Raw genomic sequence first — 14,540 nt, 5'->3', positions numbered from 1 at the left:
TTTGGTGCCATTTGTAAAGCATTACTGTCTCTACCTAGCATACCTTTTGTGTAATAAATGTTTGAAATCAGGGGAAAACATTATGCTCACCTTGTATATTGCTTCAGTGGGTTTATGAATGGCACAAAATCATGATCCTGAGGCTTTTAGCAGATGATTTGAATTATAATAAATGTTAGTGCCTAAGGACCTGCAGGATTGGAAAAAAAAAATTCCCATCCCAATCAGTCAGGAAATTCCAAATGATCCTGTTCAAAAGTGGTAAATTATCTATGTTTTCTGCTTCTGTTTGAAACTTCTTGAAATTATCAGTTTTTATTTCGAACATCCAAAAACAACTACTTTCGGGTGGTATGTACAATTGAAAAATTTTCCAAGTTACAAAATGGCAATTTTTTACCATCCAGCACACCCTTGTACTTTACATGAATGTAGAAAGCCTTCCCATAGTGCTACGCAATTAGCTCGAAGAGCGGAACTATATTTTCGGATGCAAGAGACTATCGCAATCTCACGATAATTTTATAATGTTGTATATCACTCTAGTTAAAAATTTCCTATGTATGCTATAAATTCTTTAACATAAAATTACCCTAAAGTATCACTCCAATACGGTAACTTGAAAAAATTTACAAATGCAAATGATGCACATTTTTAAAGGTGGGCTCTTGGCAATTCTGCTAGTATGTCACTGCCAAGATATATTGTCAACTACAGCAAAGAAGGAATAACTTGACAGTGACGTCATCTCCCACCTTTACCTCTCCTTGCAGAAGCGAAGGCTCATTCGCTAGAGCAGACGACAAGGTAACGTGCAAACCAATCGAAATCATTCCGAGAAGGGTGATGCAGGCATGCAAACCCCCACACTGCTACCTTAGTCTAACAAACTGCAGCTACGAGCGAGGGATTGCAGGCTATTTTGTTTCTTTGTTAGGGAGGTTTTTTTTTTTTTTTGCTGTTTTGTCATTGTTGTACAATGAGCAGTGGCGTAAAGAAAGATAAGCCCTTGCATAGCAATGCAAGAGAAATAAGTTTCCAATGTGTATAAGAACTTTGATTGCGATGAAAACAAAACCACAGCTGTTCACAGAACGTCCGTGGTGACAGGTGTCAGTGAAAGATCTGTGTGGAGAATTTTGAAGGAGAAAGACAAAAGTGTTGCGAGTGTGAGCGGGAAACCTTTTTCAACGGTGGGCAAAAACTGCCCGAACGCTCAGCAACGTGTCACAAATCCGGATTCTTTTGATAAAGCAGTAGTGCGCTGAACAATCCATGATTTATACACGAAAGGCATTGTTGTCACCGTACATAAACTGATGAAGGAACTGCAAGAAAATATTAACTTTAAGGGTTCGCGTTGGTTGTTGCGTATGATCATAAGAAATTTAGGATTCAGATTTAAAAAGCATAGCTTAAGCAGCAGGAAGCTACTCCTTGAACGAAACAGCGTCGTTGCGTTGCGGGCGGTGATCATTTTTGCGTGAAGTTATAGAACTGCGCAGAGAGCAAACTGACAGTCTTTCATTTACATGGATGAAAGTTTCGTGAACACACACCACATTGTCCCCAAAGTGTTGCTGGATTCCAAAGATTCGGGTGGGGGGGAGGTAAAGTGCCAACAGGTTGATTATTGTGCATGCCAGTGGTGAAAGTGGATTTGTGGAGGGGGCGAAGTTAGTGTTCCTTTCAAAAACAACTTCTGGGGACTATCATGGGGAGATGGACACTAACAATGTTATGTTGTGGTTCGAAGAACAGCTTCTTCCCAATCTGGCCCCAAACTCTGTTATTGTGTGTGACAATGGTCCATACCACAAGTTAGTGGAAAAAATACCAACATCAAATAGCAGGAAGGATGAAATGAAGTCGTGGCTGTCATCTCACAATATTCTGTATGCAGAAGGTTAGCTGAAAGCCAAATTATATGAAATAATTAAAATAAACAAACATATGAAATTGAAGATTGGTAGTTTGCACCGTGATCCTTACTGCTCGTACTCTTACTTGTGCCATGGTTCCTTTCATAGTAGTTGGCAACGCTGACTTAGCAGGGAGTGACGTCACTGCCAGGTTATTCCTTTCCGGCTGTAGTATAATGACAGTAGTAATATGTTATAGTTAAATACACAAAAACCTCAAGGTAGACTTCACACCAAAGCAATATGTATAGTATAATATAGTGTATTCCTTGAAGATTTCACCCATCAAATTCACACTTGTGATGGTGTTGCAGTACTGCTGCCGATTGGTTTATTCCCAAGTGATGTGCCACGTCTCTCTCTCTTGCTACTTCAGTGTGAAATCCCTCACACATTTTGCTCTTCCACAAGAATTAAATTGCATAATCTAAAGATACAATGCCATTTGAATTTATTTCCAATGCTGTCAAAAGGATCAAAGGATTTCTGTAGTCTTGACATCGAAAATACCTGAGGTTCGAGCAACTGACAAGTAAGAATTGCAACTTAAAACCAGGTTTGATAACGAGCAATACATAAAAAGTCACTGTACCAGCATGTAGTTTTTAATTGCAATGTTCTGCCTATACAATATGATCGCACATAGAGCAGATATTGGAACATTGGAACCTGGGCAGTAATAGCTCTTTCTGAACACTGTGACAGGAAGGGGGGTGTAACAACAAACAGGCTCTTCTTTCTCTTTTTTTACTTTAAATTCTTAAGAGGTAAATGGGCACAGTTATTACCTACAATGTCATTTTTAAACTTAATTCCATTCCACTAAAACTGGAATGGTTATACCCTTCAAAATAGCTTAATACATGCCAATTTCAATACAGAAAGACTCCTTTCTCTTTTTTTATCATAAAAAACACAAATAAACATTTTGATATTTCACTCTAGAAGTTGAAAAACATTAAAAATACACATTGAGTTTAAATTTCCCATTGTGCCTACCCACACTATGACTTAAAAAGACAAGTTTTGTCTTTACACTATATACACAAAAATTTGTATATATATTTATATATATATATATAATATTTATATGCAATGTAAAACAGACAGTCTGTGAGATACTTAAAATAAATGAAACTTCATTGAACAGAGGGGCAGGGGGGACACATGGAATGCTCATATCAAGCAGGTCCCGTACTTCCTTTGCTAGATTAATACTAGGTTACATTCATATTATGCACCCTTAAATAACACATCTTTTTTTATATGAACTTTAAGGAGAGGTAAACTTTCAAGCCCCTAACACTATGTAGAAGTCTTTGATCAACGAAATTCACACCACTCAATGCAGCAATTACGCATATGATCACGGAAACACTCGCATCTACGCACGCATGCACACACACATGCACACTTAAGCAAATATAATTTTCTTTAAATTCTCTTCTCCAACATAAATTGGTCTTGCACTCACATGAGATCAGCAACCACAATTCATTGTCGCTGTGGGAATCGTGTCTGTGAACCAAATGCCCTGAGCTTCTCCACCACTTTGGTGCTTCTTGTTGCGATCGATGCAAAAGGGGACGTGTACACACCCCTGCAACAAGCACTTTCCATCACAATCGCACACTTTTTTTCTTTTTAGTTAAGTCCCCTGGGCATCCCTTCCTATGTATTCGCACACCTCCTTTACGATGGCTGCTCGCAACACATCAACACTACATCTACACTAACAATACCGCACACTGGCCCCAGGACTTCACTTTGGTGTGTATGGGTTGATGACTGTCGAAGCTGCTATGGCAGCCGCCTGCTGGCTGGCCAGAACAGCAGCTGTCGCTGTAGCTGTAGATGAAAATTCAAAAAGTGCTTAAAAACATGTAAAGAATAACAAAGTTACACATACATTATGACCAGTTTGTTTTCTCTCATGAGCCAGTGTCCATAAAGTCCGGTAACAGTTTCCTTGCTTTATTACATGAACGACAAGAGCTTTCATATGCATGTCATGTGAAAGAAATAGTTTTATCTGAATTTTACCGCCAATGCTTGTAGTTTCTCCATTCGCCACAGTTGGCATTCTTGTAAAGATGGCAGCCTCTGGTGTGGGAGTGTATTGGAATTTGATAAAAAGAAGAGTGCTACAGATTTGCAATGGGATTTCCAGACTAACTATGGCAAAGAAGCACCAAGCCGGAAGGTAATTTACACTGTTGTCTTGTAAAGTAAAATACCTTAAGATATTGATTGTAATTATTTTAATAAATTTATCATATTTGGAGTCTCGGCATGGTAAGCAGTATTTTATAATTGGACCAAAGGAACATATGCATATGCAGACCGTCTGATTAGGGAGGTGGGGGGGGGGGGGGCAAAAGCCTATATGGAAGTTCATCTTATTGTTTTATGTGTCATATCATATCCCCCACTTAGAAATGGAACTCATATTTATTTGTTAGTAAAGGAAAGCCAAATCTGTAAATAATTGCTCTTTCTAAACTAAAACTTTCACTATATGCACGCGCGCATACATATACATTATACACACATTACACACGTGTATAATAGCGTAAACACTTTTTCTGAACCTTAGAATGAACTCCTGCAGTCTTACAAAAATATCCTATAATACAACGTGTCTCCTTTTTGTTAGTACAAGATTTTAAACAATGCTACTATGTTACTAACGCAAACCTGCACGACAAGGGTAACTCATGTTGATCATAATTTATTTTTTACAAGCGACATCTTAGAAAAAACTCTTTTGCACGAACAACTTGTCACAGGAAAAACAGAAAACATCTTCAGCACTTTGCAAAAGAATATATATGTTGCATCTGAGGAAGTGTCAGAATCACTTAAGCATTTCCCCATGGAAATCGATTTACAACTGTTTAGAAGAAGTCAGACTTTAGCACGTAGCTCAGTCTCGGACACAATTAACTGAGCAGAAATAAGCCTGATATCTTCTGCATTAGGTTAGCCTGCCCACTGCATTCACCACATTTACAGTTTGCTGCTGACGAGTGAGTCAAGGAAGGGGCAAAGTGTACTTTGAATTCTTCCCCTTTTGATTTGAATTGGACTTAATTTTGTTACGTATTATCTAGTCAGGGCCGGTTGTATAAACATCACTAACTGGAGATCAGATTTGACCTACGATCCGGGAATGTACTAAGTTCAAGCTTCTATCATGTTGTATAAAGCTAACTGTCGATTTGTCGATCTTAGATCAAATCCTGATCTTGGCTCAAAGAAATACGTTTGGCAATGTGGCAAATCCAGACATGTCGCTAGTGTGCCTGTGATGTTGCCAATTGTCCAGCACTGAACAGCAAACATTTTAAAGTCGGTTTCGGAAAATGCATGTATTTAATATTTGAATAAAGAATAAATCTGAGGTGCTAAACGTACTAAATATTCGAACATGTTACAAATTTAGTTAAATCACGTAAATTACATACTAGACAGTCATTTATTGCTTGTGTGAGTTTCACGTGGATGATTTGTCATTGACAACGAAAGCAACTATCGGTTCTCGGTTGCAAAGGGGAGAAAATATGCTTGCATAAATTGATTTTTTTTTTAAAAAAATCTATTTCTTTTTAATGCTAAAAAGAGATATAAAAACTTTCTTATACTCTGATTTGGAGCTATTGTTCATGTTAGGAGATGTCTATTATATTTATTTTGTGATTACACAATAACGTGTTACAGGTGGACCATTAGTTCCTGTAAGTAGTATTCAAAATTTTCCTTGCACTTAATTGAATAACCTACATTGACTTGTGAAATGTAACATGTGTTTGCGTTTTCCCGAATGGAAATAAATATTGAAACAACAATGGCGTTTGCCCTCTCAGATGTAAATTATGCCCAAAACAAATAATATTCTAAATAAAATAAGATATGCGTTATTTATATATCAGGAGGAGAGAAAGCTCTACCAACTAAAATGCAACGTGCTCGGTTCATAAAGCAGTATATACACTACAGCCAAAGTTACATGCTCTGTTCCATTCTGCGGACAAAATTGAATTGCAATGACACTTTCCTGGATGCAGTAAAACGAAATTGTAATATTTTTAACGTCCATGAACCTGGCCCCCCTCTTCATCCCAACGCAAGTTTAACAATGACATCAACAAGAAAACTTAAGCGGGTCATATTTTCTGTTTGTATCCATCAACACTTGATTGTTCTCAAGTTACCATTCTCTGATCGTGAAATCAAACAATGTTACAATATGCTCTTGCAGTCATTTAAGGCAAATTTCAAGAAAAAAATACATGGTATTTCAAACAGTAATTAACAATGACACACGATATATGGAAAGAAAGAAAAATGGAAGAAATATTTATCATCGTTTACCTCGTTGTGCATGCTTGTTCTTTATTATGGAAACAGGATTTTATGAATTCATTCTCCCGTCTTGCCGTATACGTTCATTTGCAACACATTTTATTAGTTCAGCCATGTTACAACAGCTGAACAACGGTCAATGCTGATCGGAGAAAAATCGCGGGTCAACTTTCACCGCAGATCCCATGGACTTAATCTCAGTTCAACTTTTATACAACACAAAATCAGAGTTCAGCATGACTGCAGATCGATCAATTTTACTGGCTAATCGAGGATCAACTGCTTTATACAATCGGGCTTTAGTCAGAGAGAGACTTTTTTCTTTTGAGGAATTTCAATAAGGTAAGAAAAAGGTAAAGTTCCCCATGCATAAAGCACCGTGCCATGAAGGAACATCTAGGAATTTTTATATACAAGTAATTACATATTTCAATAGTGTCTGAGAATCTGGTTTCGTATACCATCAGCTTTACGTAGGTTTTGTAGAGTGCCTTTAAGAAATATTGCATTATTCATTGCTGAAATCTGTGATAACTATTTAAGTCTTGTGAACAATAACTTGACTGATTGATTGATTGAGTTAGTGTTTTAAGTCCACTTTATGCACAGTAAGGCTAATTGGGACTGGGCCGACAGATTAAAGTGGGAGCCGAACCATTATGTGCCTCCACTGGGTATCGATCTTGGGACCTGTTGATTACAAGGCAATGACATTAACTATAACAATCGGCTTAAAATGAGCTACTATCTCTTAGCATAAAGAAGTCTTTTGCTTTCGCCTGCAAATACTTTTGTGTGTGACAAGACCGCCAGCAAGATTCTTTTTAAAGTGGGGGGAGGAATTTGGAGTGATGCTTTCCAGGTTAAGAGAATTCTCATAAAGCATCCCAGTACTAGGATAATTTCCATAGGCACATAATCTGCTGTCTTTCACAGCACTCATTGATGTTCTTGCGCTACAATTTCAACATTTGAATTATATGAAGACTTTCCGGATATGTCAGAGGGACAAGTGGCCCCTAATAACCCTTCTGTCTTCCTTTGTTTCACTTTGCTTCCAAAGGGAGGTGGAGAAATGCCTGGTAAACCAAATTCATGCTTGTGTCCTCAGAAAAGGAGCAGCCATCCTAGCATGAGTGAAGACAATGTTCACCGGGTCAGAGACATATTCGTAAGAAACCTGAAAAATCAGTTCGAGCTCCAAATGCTATGTATGACAGTGAAAGATAGAGCGTGTGAGACTTGTATGAAGCCACATAAATTGGAGCTATTGCACCAGTTACAACCAGGTGACAAACAAAGTGTTGCCAGTTGTGTGTCTAAGTCAACACTGGATGAAAGAAAAAAAAGATTTATCACTAATTTCTCAGTGGCAAAGTGATACTCCCACAAATGGCAAAGTCAACAGACATAACTCTTGAATTTGGGGGTGCCCCAAACCATAATGAAATCACTGAATATGAGCATAATTCACCTAAGGTGAATGCTTTGTATGTATTATCATGCCAAAACTTTATGGATTGTTGCAGCAACAGTACACTCTGATAATTTCCTTTTCCGCTCCATTTTCATTCATGCTTGCCTGGGCACTGGGTTTATTCAACATTGGATCAGACAAACTGTAGATATTGATAATTTAGAAAAATACCCCCCAAGGTCACTGCATGCGGCTTCCTGCAACTTCCTCCTATGGAGCTGCATCAAAGATTATGAGCATGTGCCACCACTAACAATATGCTGGAAAGGGTATGGCATGAGTTTTATTTCCATGTGAACGCATGATTACCACATCGAATCTTTGCGATTTGAAAAAAAAACAAAAAAACTTTGCAAGTTTCTCTTTCATATGATATGCATGCTGAAGCTGTATCATTTGTAGTCTTGCTGCAATACATTAAGAAAAGCATTACCAGACTTCATAGATATCCTGTATCAAAATTAGAGAAAATATTTATATTAAGAACTTTAGATTCGAAGAGGGAGCTATATGAAAATAAGACACATTGTTTTGACATGTAACAATATCAAAGATCACTGTAATCACAGTATGTGTTCTAATTTTTTTCTAAATCACTGCCAAAATTCAATGTAGTTACAAAAATATTATAGATATCATTATCAAATCAAAGAAATTCCAGTATGCTACAAAAGTTTTAATATTATAGCTTTGTAATTATAAAGAGCTCCATGTACAGTTAACAAACACAAAAAAAAGCACAAACTTAGATTTGCATAACTTGAGTAGAATACTAATCAAGCATGGAGCTTAGTAGTAAGAATATCACAAATATAACTAGAGACCCAATATTTATTCTGTGAAGTATGAAATGTCTTCATTCCTTTTCAAAGATTTTTTAAAAAAACTGTCAACTCTAGATATAAAATCAATTCATTCTGTGTGCCCATGATACCATACCAATTTGAACTTCCCAGAAGAGTAGGAAAAGAAAGGGAAAAACAACAGGTTTTTACTGACCATACAGGGTTTAGTTATGAAATAATGCCATCAAAGAGGGGCACTACTTTTTTTTTTCATTTAACTACTAAAAAGTACAATTTAACAAATAAAATAATAAACATCACTGGTAAGGGAAATGTCGGCATATGCATACAACTGTAAAGGGGAAACTTTCCTAATGTCTTGTATCGAAATAATGAGATGCTATTGCGAATTCTGATACACATATCTTAGTTGTTACAATGCCCTGTGAGCTTCGTAGTGTTCTAATTTACTTTTTGTAGCAAGTTTTTCTGTTGTTATGCTACATGTTATGAAACTGAGGAGACAGATTTTCAGGATTAGGCAGGAAAAAATAGTGACCACACAGATAGCACTTAAAATATAAAAAAAACATTAATGAAAAATAAGCCCATGACTGCCACACCACCTGTACTTGTAGCGACAGTACACAAGAAACACTCTGCTTTCTTAATTGTCAACTTGTAGGTATTAAGAAATATTTGATTGTGTAACTACTATACAATGTGAACTGAAAATACCATGCTATGTTATCATCATAATTATGCATGTTCAAGAGGAATACAAACTATTATGATTGAAAACTTATACACAATTTATACTGATAAAATAGACATCATCTTCTGAAGAATGCATGTGATTGATTCAGTCGAAGTTAATTAATAATAAATTAATGTTTATGTCCCACGTGTATCTAAACTTGCATGTTTCCCTGCATGTATTTTTACAAAAACCTGGCAAACTGACTTACACCTTGATATTACCATGAGCCAAACTGTCAGATTTATTCACCTGATTACAGGTAATTTATATCAGATCAATAAAATTATCTGTACTTTTACTGACACACCATTACTTTTTGGCCACTTTTGATACAGGGAAATGATTAACTGGTTCTAGCAACTTTTTCATAAAAAGGGGCCTTATAAATATAGTCTCCTAATGCCCAGTGCTTACATTTACATGACACAGCACCAGTTCTTAACCTGTGGTCCACAGACTCCCAGGGAGCCAGACTTCTATATTTGCCTTGAAAATTCATGGAAAGTGGCTGTTCAATGTTATATTAGTCTGATTTTAAAAATATATTTTCTCCACTGGTTGCTATAGGTCAAAGTGACAATATTTTTTTGTCATTTTTTATTGATGTTGGAGATTGTTTACAATAAACTTATTCATATAAAATGCTCTACTACAAAATCCACATTTCCTGAACATCAAAGAAAAGTCCCTTCCATGTTTCTGAGTTCATTTACAAGAAGACTTTCCCAAAATATCTAGAGGGATCTGAAGGTATTGGTGCCCACGACCATACTTGTGTGAAAAATTATTTTCCACCTCATTTATAAATATAGATCAAACACGTAGAGTCCAAACTCAGAATGCAGCCTTTAAAAAGGTTGAGTATAATTATAATAAAAGATGCACCTTAGGACTTTAGATATCAAGTTAAGCTCTATGGGTCCCCAACAACAACTGATAGAGTCTGTGATAAATTAAAGTTTCAGAACTGATGCTCTACAGAAAGCAGCTCTGGATTGCATTCTTATATAATGAGTGGCTCAGATCTTAAAATGAAATGAAGCTACTGTTGATCAATTTCATATTTTTTAATCTTTTTATGAACAACAAAGTTGTCTAGTTCAATGAATATATATCTTGAAGTTATGCTTATTTTTTTTAACAAATTTAATGTGGACTGTGTACCACTCACTGATGATTACATTGTTACAATCAATTTAACACTAAGCAATATTATAAATTCTATTATCTGAACAAATAATTATGTATATGTATCAATAATGCATAATCAAGTTGTGTGCTTTATAAAAAATAACCTCATTTGGCTCAAAAAGAAACAGAACTACAGTCTAAAGCTTGGTGCCTAGATCAAGTTATGAACCATACATCTAACTACAACGACCACATGCTATGATTAGATCCTACACTTACTATTGCATGAGAGAGTGCCCCACTATATCCCGCACTGTCAGGGCCTGAGTAGAGGCTTACCTCCATAAGGTGTGGGGTACTGGCTCGGCAGAATGGGATAGCTCAGCCCGACGTGCGTGTGGTGGTGGGTATGGACGTGGCGCTGAGGTGGTGGAGAACGCAGCCGTTCGGTTCCACATTGTGGCTCTTTGCCATCTGTGGGCTGTTTTGCATGCACAGTCGTGACAGGGACCTGGACTGTCGAATTGCTGGAGCCTACCGTTACGCCTGGACCTGGAGCCGATGGTGACGCCGCAGTGCGGACAGCAGGGTTTGGAGTCGGTGACTTCAAGGCTCGCTCTTGAAGCTCGTGGATTTTATGGGAAGAATAGTACTGATTTGCATGGTGCTGTAGCAGGTCTAGGGCTTTTGGACCACCTGGGCGAGATAAGTCCTCTGGCCCTCCAGGAGGCACATGGTACCGCATCTGTGGAGGAAGATACGGATTAGCCCCATAGGGGCCAGGCACTAACATTGGGTTAATGCTACGATACATGGGATGATTGGGGTCGAATGGAATGGCACCGTAGTGCGGTGACTGCATATAGCTTGGATGGATGTAAGCGTATGAAGATGTCGGAGGTGGTGGGCCTTGAGTTTCCATCGTCGGCTTCACACCTTCCTGTTTAATTTTGTCGTGTTCCTTTTTCTCAATTTTATCTTCGCTCTTCCGGTCGGTGTCCTTGTGCTCCCTATTGCTTGCATGACTTGTGAGTTTCGGACTTTGCATAGTTGAACTTGCAGGTGTGGAAGGCTTTTGCGGTTCCCGAGAAGTCACAACAGCTGCAGGCTGCGGTTTAGGCTCAGAAGGTGGTTTAGAAATTGTTGCATCTAAAGGCTGGCCTTCCTTGCGTCGTGGGTCACCTCCCATCTTGTGTTCAGGATAAAGGTAGTATCGTCTGAGTTCTTCCTGCTGCCTCTGATACAAATATGGATCGTACGCTACATATTTACTCTTGTCGTTCATCTGGCTTTTCATTTCAATGCTCTCCTTTAAGATTTGATGGTTTTCGTTTTGTTTGTCCTTGAGAGTGGGTGCACCTGGCTCTGTCTTGATGGTCTGCGTTGGAGGTCTCTCCTTGACTGGGCTTGGCGAGATGTGGTGAGGAATTGGTTGTACTGTTTTCGATTGATCCACTGGATTCTGTGCAGGGCTCGGACCTCGTCCTATCGAAGATCCTTGTATGGATATGGAGCTTGGGCTTGGTCCAGGAGTCAGCGTGTTCTTCTCTTCCTTGCAAGGTTCCTTCACCATCTTTTCCTTGTCAGCTTGTTTCTGCCTTTCCAACTGCTCTTTGTACATCCGTTCATGGTCTTCAACATATTTCTCATATGGTGCTTTGTGATTCTGATCTGTCGCCATCATGGACACATGATAATTTGGATCTATGTTATATGGATAACCTGGAACATATCCATATGGATAATAGTGCTGTTGCATCAATTTCTGTTGGTAATCATTGACCCCACTGTTAGAGGAAGATGAAGTAGGCACTGGCATGTCTTTTTTGTCTTTGTCAGTTCGTTCAGGAATCTTTGGATCTCCCATCTCTCTCTTCTCCCCGTCTTTGACTTTGTTTTCTGCCACCATGTTCGCAGTTGACGTCGGTACTGATGGTACCAAGTACGGTGGTTGTCCATAGAATGGATAAATGCCGTAATGACCCAAATTATGTGAAGACGAAACTTGTCCCTCATTCTTCTTCTCTCCCTTTTGCTGACCTTTGTCCCCAACTTCCGACTCTAACACAGGAGCAGTGTCATTCGCGTCTGAAATATCAGAGTACGCAGGGCTCTGTACATCTTCTCGACCTCCTCCGTCACCAGGGGGTGGGGGCACCTGAGTAGGGGGTGCAGATCCTGGCAAAGCACTTGGCAGTGGAGAGGCTGAATGTGGATTACTTGCATCCATTCCAAACACAATTCCATTTACAAGACCCGGCTCGGGCTGGGGTCCTGGACTTGCAGCTGGCGACTTACGATCTTTGTCCCTATTCTTCTTTTTGTGTTTGTTTTTGTCTTTCTTCACACTATCCACAATAGAGGCGTCGCTGATGAGAGCCAGCGGTTTTGGATGAATTGGCTTGATGTTTGGATTCTGACTGGTTGTAGTAACACCACTTGGTACTGAAGAACACACACTCACAGGCAAGCTCACTACAGGAGAGGGTACAGGAACTAAAGGTCTTGTGCTTGGTTTAATTTTGTACTTGTCATTCAATTTTGGATCCTGCTTGGCATTTGTCACCACACCAGGAGGATTGGAAGCCATCGTGCTGGCTATTGGCACGTTCACTGCCCGTATTGTTGACACAGTCGTAGTCTTTGCTAGACCGTTCACGGTCGTGGGTGCACAGTATAAAGTCACTGGTACACTCAATGTACTTGGGAAATTTGGCTGCTGGGGTGGCTGTGTCGGGGGCAGAGGCTGTTGAGCCTGTATTGGGGCAGGTGGTGGTGGGGGTGCTTGTTGCTGCGGTTGAGGCTGAGGATGATGATGGTGAACACTAGCCGTGGAAGTTATGACTGATGGTGGATGCACAGATTCCTCCGATGGGCCAAACCTCAAAACTCCAGTCCCACTGTTAGGTTTCACTCCACTACTTTTCACATCGGATACCGACACTGGCGGCGTCGACACAGTCTCTGTTGGCAACACGGGTGGCTGACTTGGCATAGTGACTATCGGAGTTGGGGCCACCGTCTGAGTAGTTGGCAACAATGGCGTCGCAACTACCGGACTTGTGGTTGCAGTTGTTGTTGTTGTGGAAGTGGTAGTTGTAACTGAAGTTGCAGCCACAGTGACCGTTGTTGTGACAGTGCTAGTACTTGCTGTGCTTGCAGATGACGATGGCGGAGGAGCCTGGGGAGGTACAGATGGTGTACTTGACTCGGACAATGCTGGCGCTACGTCTTCCTTTCTATCCGTTGCTTGTTTCGGCCGTGGAGACTTCTCAGGAGATGGACTAGGTGTGGCCTCCATGTTGCTCTCGTCGTTTTCAGACATGCTCACATCCTTCACGTCCAACGAATCCTCCTCTGTACCCAAATTATTACCACCATGGGCGTGAGACTGGTGATACTTAAGTCCATTGATATGCTTATACTTCTTCGAACAATTTGGCTCCGGACATTCGAGCAGCACGGGCGAGGATGGAGGACTCGAAGTTGGACCTCTGGAAGCAGAACGGCTCCTTTTCCCTCCTTCCTCCACCTCGTTCGGTCTTCCTTTTCTTTTGCCAGGTTCAGGCCGCGGGGGGACAAATGCAGTGCCGGTGGTTCCACCTCCCCGCCTTCCCTTTGCTCCATTTCTCAACTTGCTATGTACAGACGACCTCGTCTCTGTAAAATTACTGAGATCATTCACAGGTGTTGCTGCTGCAGCCCTGCCTCGCTTGCCCCTACCCTTAGGTGTCCGCGCTTCAAGGTCACTTGTAGGGGAATCACAGAACCTGAAAATTTGAAAAGAAAAATTGCATAATTTTCTAAGTAAGAAAAAGCCTGTATACCAAACAAATTAAAATTTTCAAAACTCAAATGCAAACAAACAAAAATCCAAATCTAAATTGATTCAAATGTCATGTCATACAAATTTCTGGATTTGGACTAAGTTCAGAATGCAAGAATCATGAATAAATGACCTGGATCTCAAATCCAGAACAGTTTCATTCCAACTGTATGAACAAATTCTCACAACTTATACTCAAACTGATTTAACATTGTTTTGTCTAAGTTGTGCTTGTACAGAGCATAAAATAGTAAAACACATTTCCATGGAAGAA

General features: G+C 39.5%; 1 protein-coding gene across 4 annotated transcripts in view; it reads right to left on the bottom strand.

Moving 5' to 3' along the window:
• Positions 1-2,511: 2,511 nt before the first annotated feature.
• The window catches only part of LOC145994674 (uncharacterized), a 107,718-nt gene continuing 95,689 nt past the window's right edge, over positions 2,512-14,540 (bottom strand). For 3 of the 4 annotated variants that reach the window (XM_083130809.1, XM_083130810.1, XM_083130811.1), the window contains exons 5-6: positions 10,780-14,210; positions 2,512-3,770 (exon numbers count right to left, since the gene is read on the bottom strand). In XM_083130809.1, the coding sequence (XP_082986935.1) occupies positions 3,685-3,770; positions 10,780-14,210 (3,517 nt within the window). In that variant the 3' untranslated portion in view covers positions 2,512-3,684. Of the gene's footprint in view, positions 3,771-10,719; positions 14,211-14,540 lie in introns of all 4 variants that reach the window. The other variant, XM_083130812.1, reaches the window with a different exon arrangement.

Source organism: Lepisma saccharinum, chromosome 11 (assembly GCF_977018435.1).
Source record: "Lepisma saccharinum chromosome 11, izLepSacc3.1, whole genome shotgun sequence".
Taxonomy (NCBI): domain Eukaryota; kingdom Metazoa; phylum Arthropoda; class Insecta; order Zygentoma; family Lepismatidae; genus Lepisma; species Lepisma saccharinum.
This window is presented reverse-complemented; position numbering and strand designations above follow the sequence as displayed.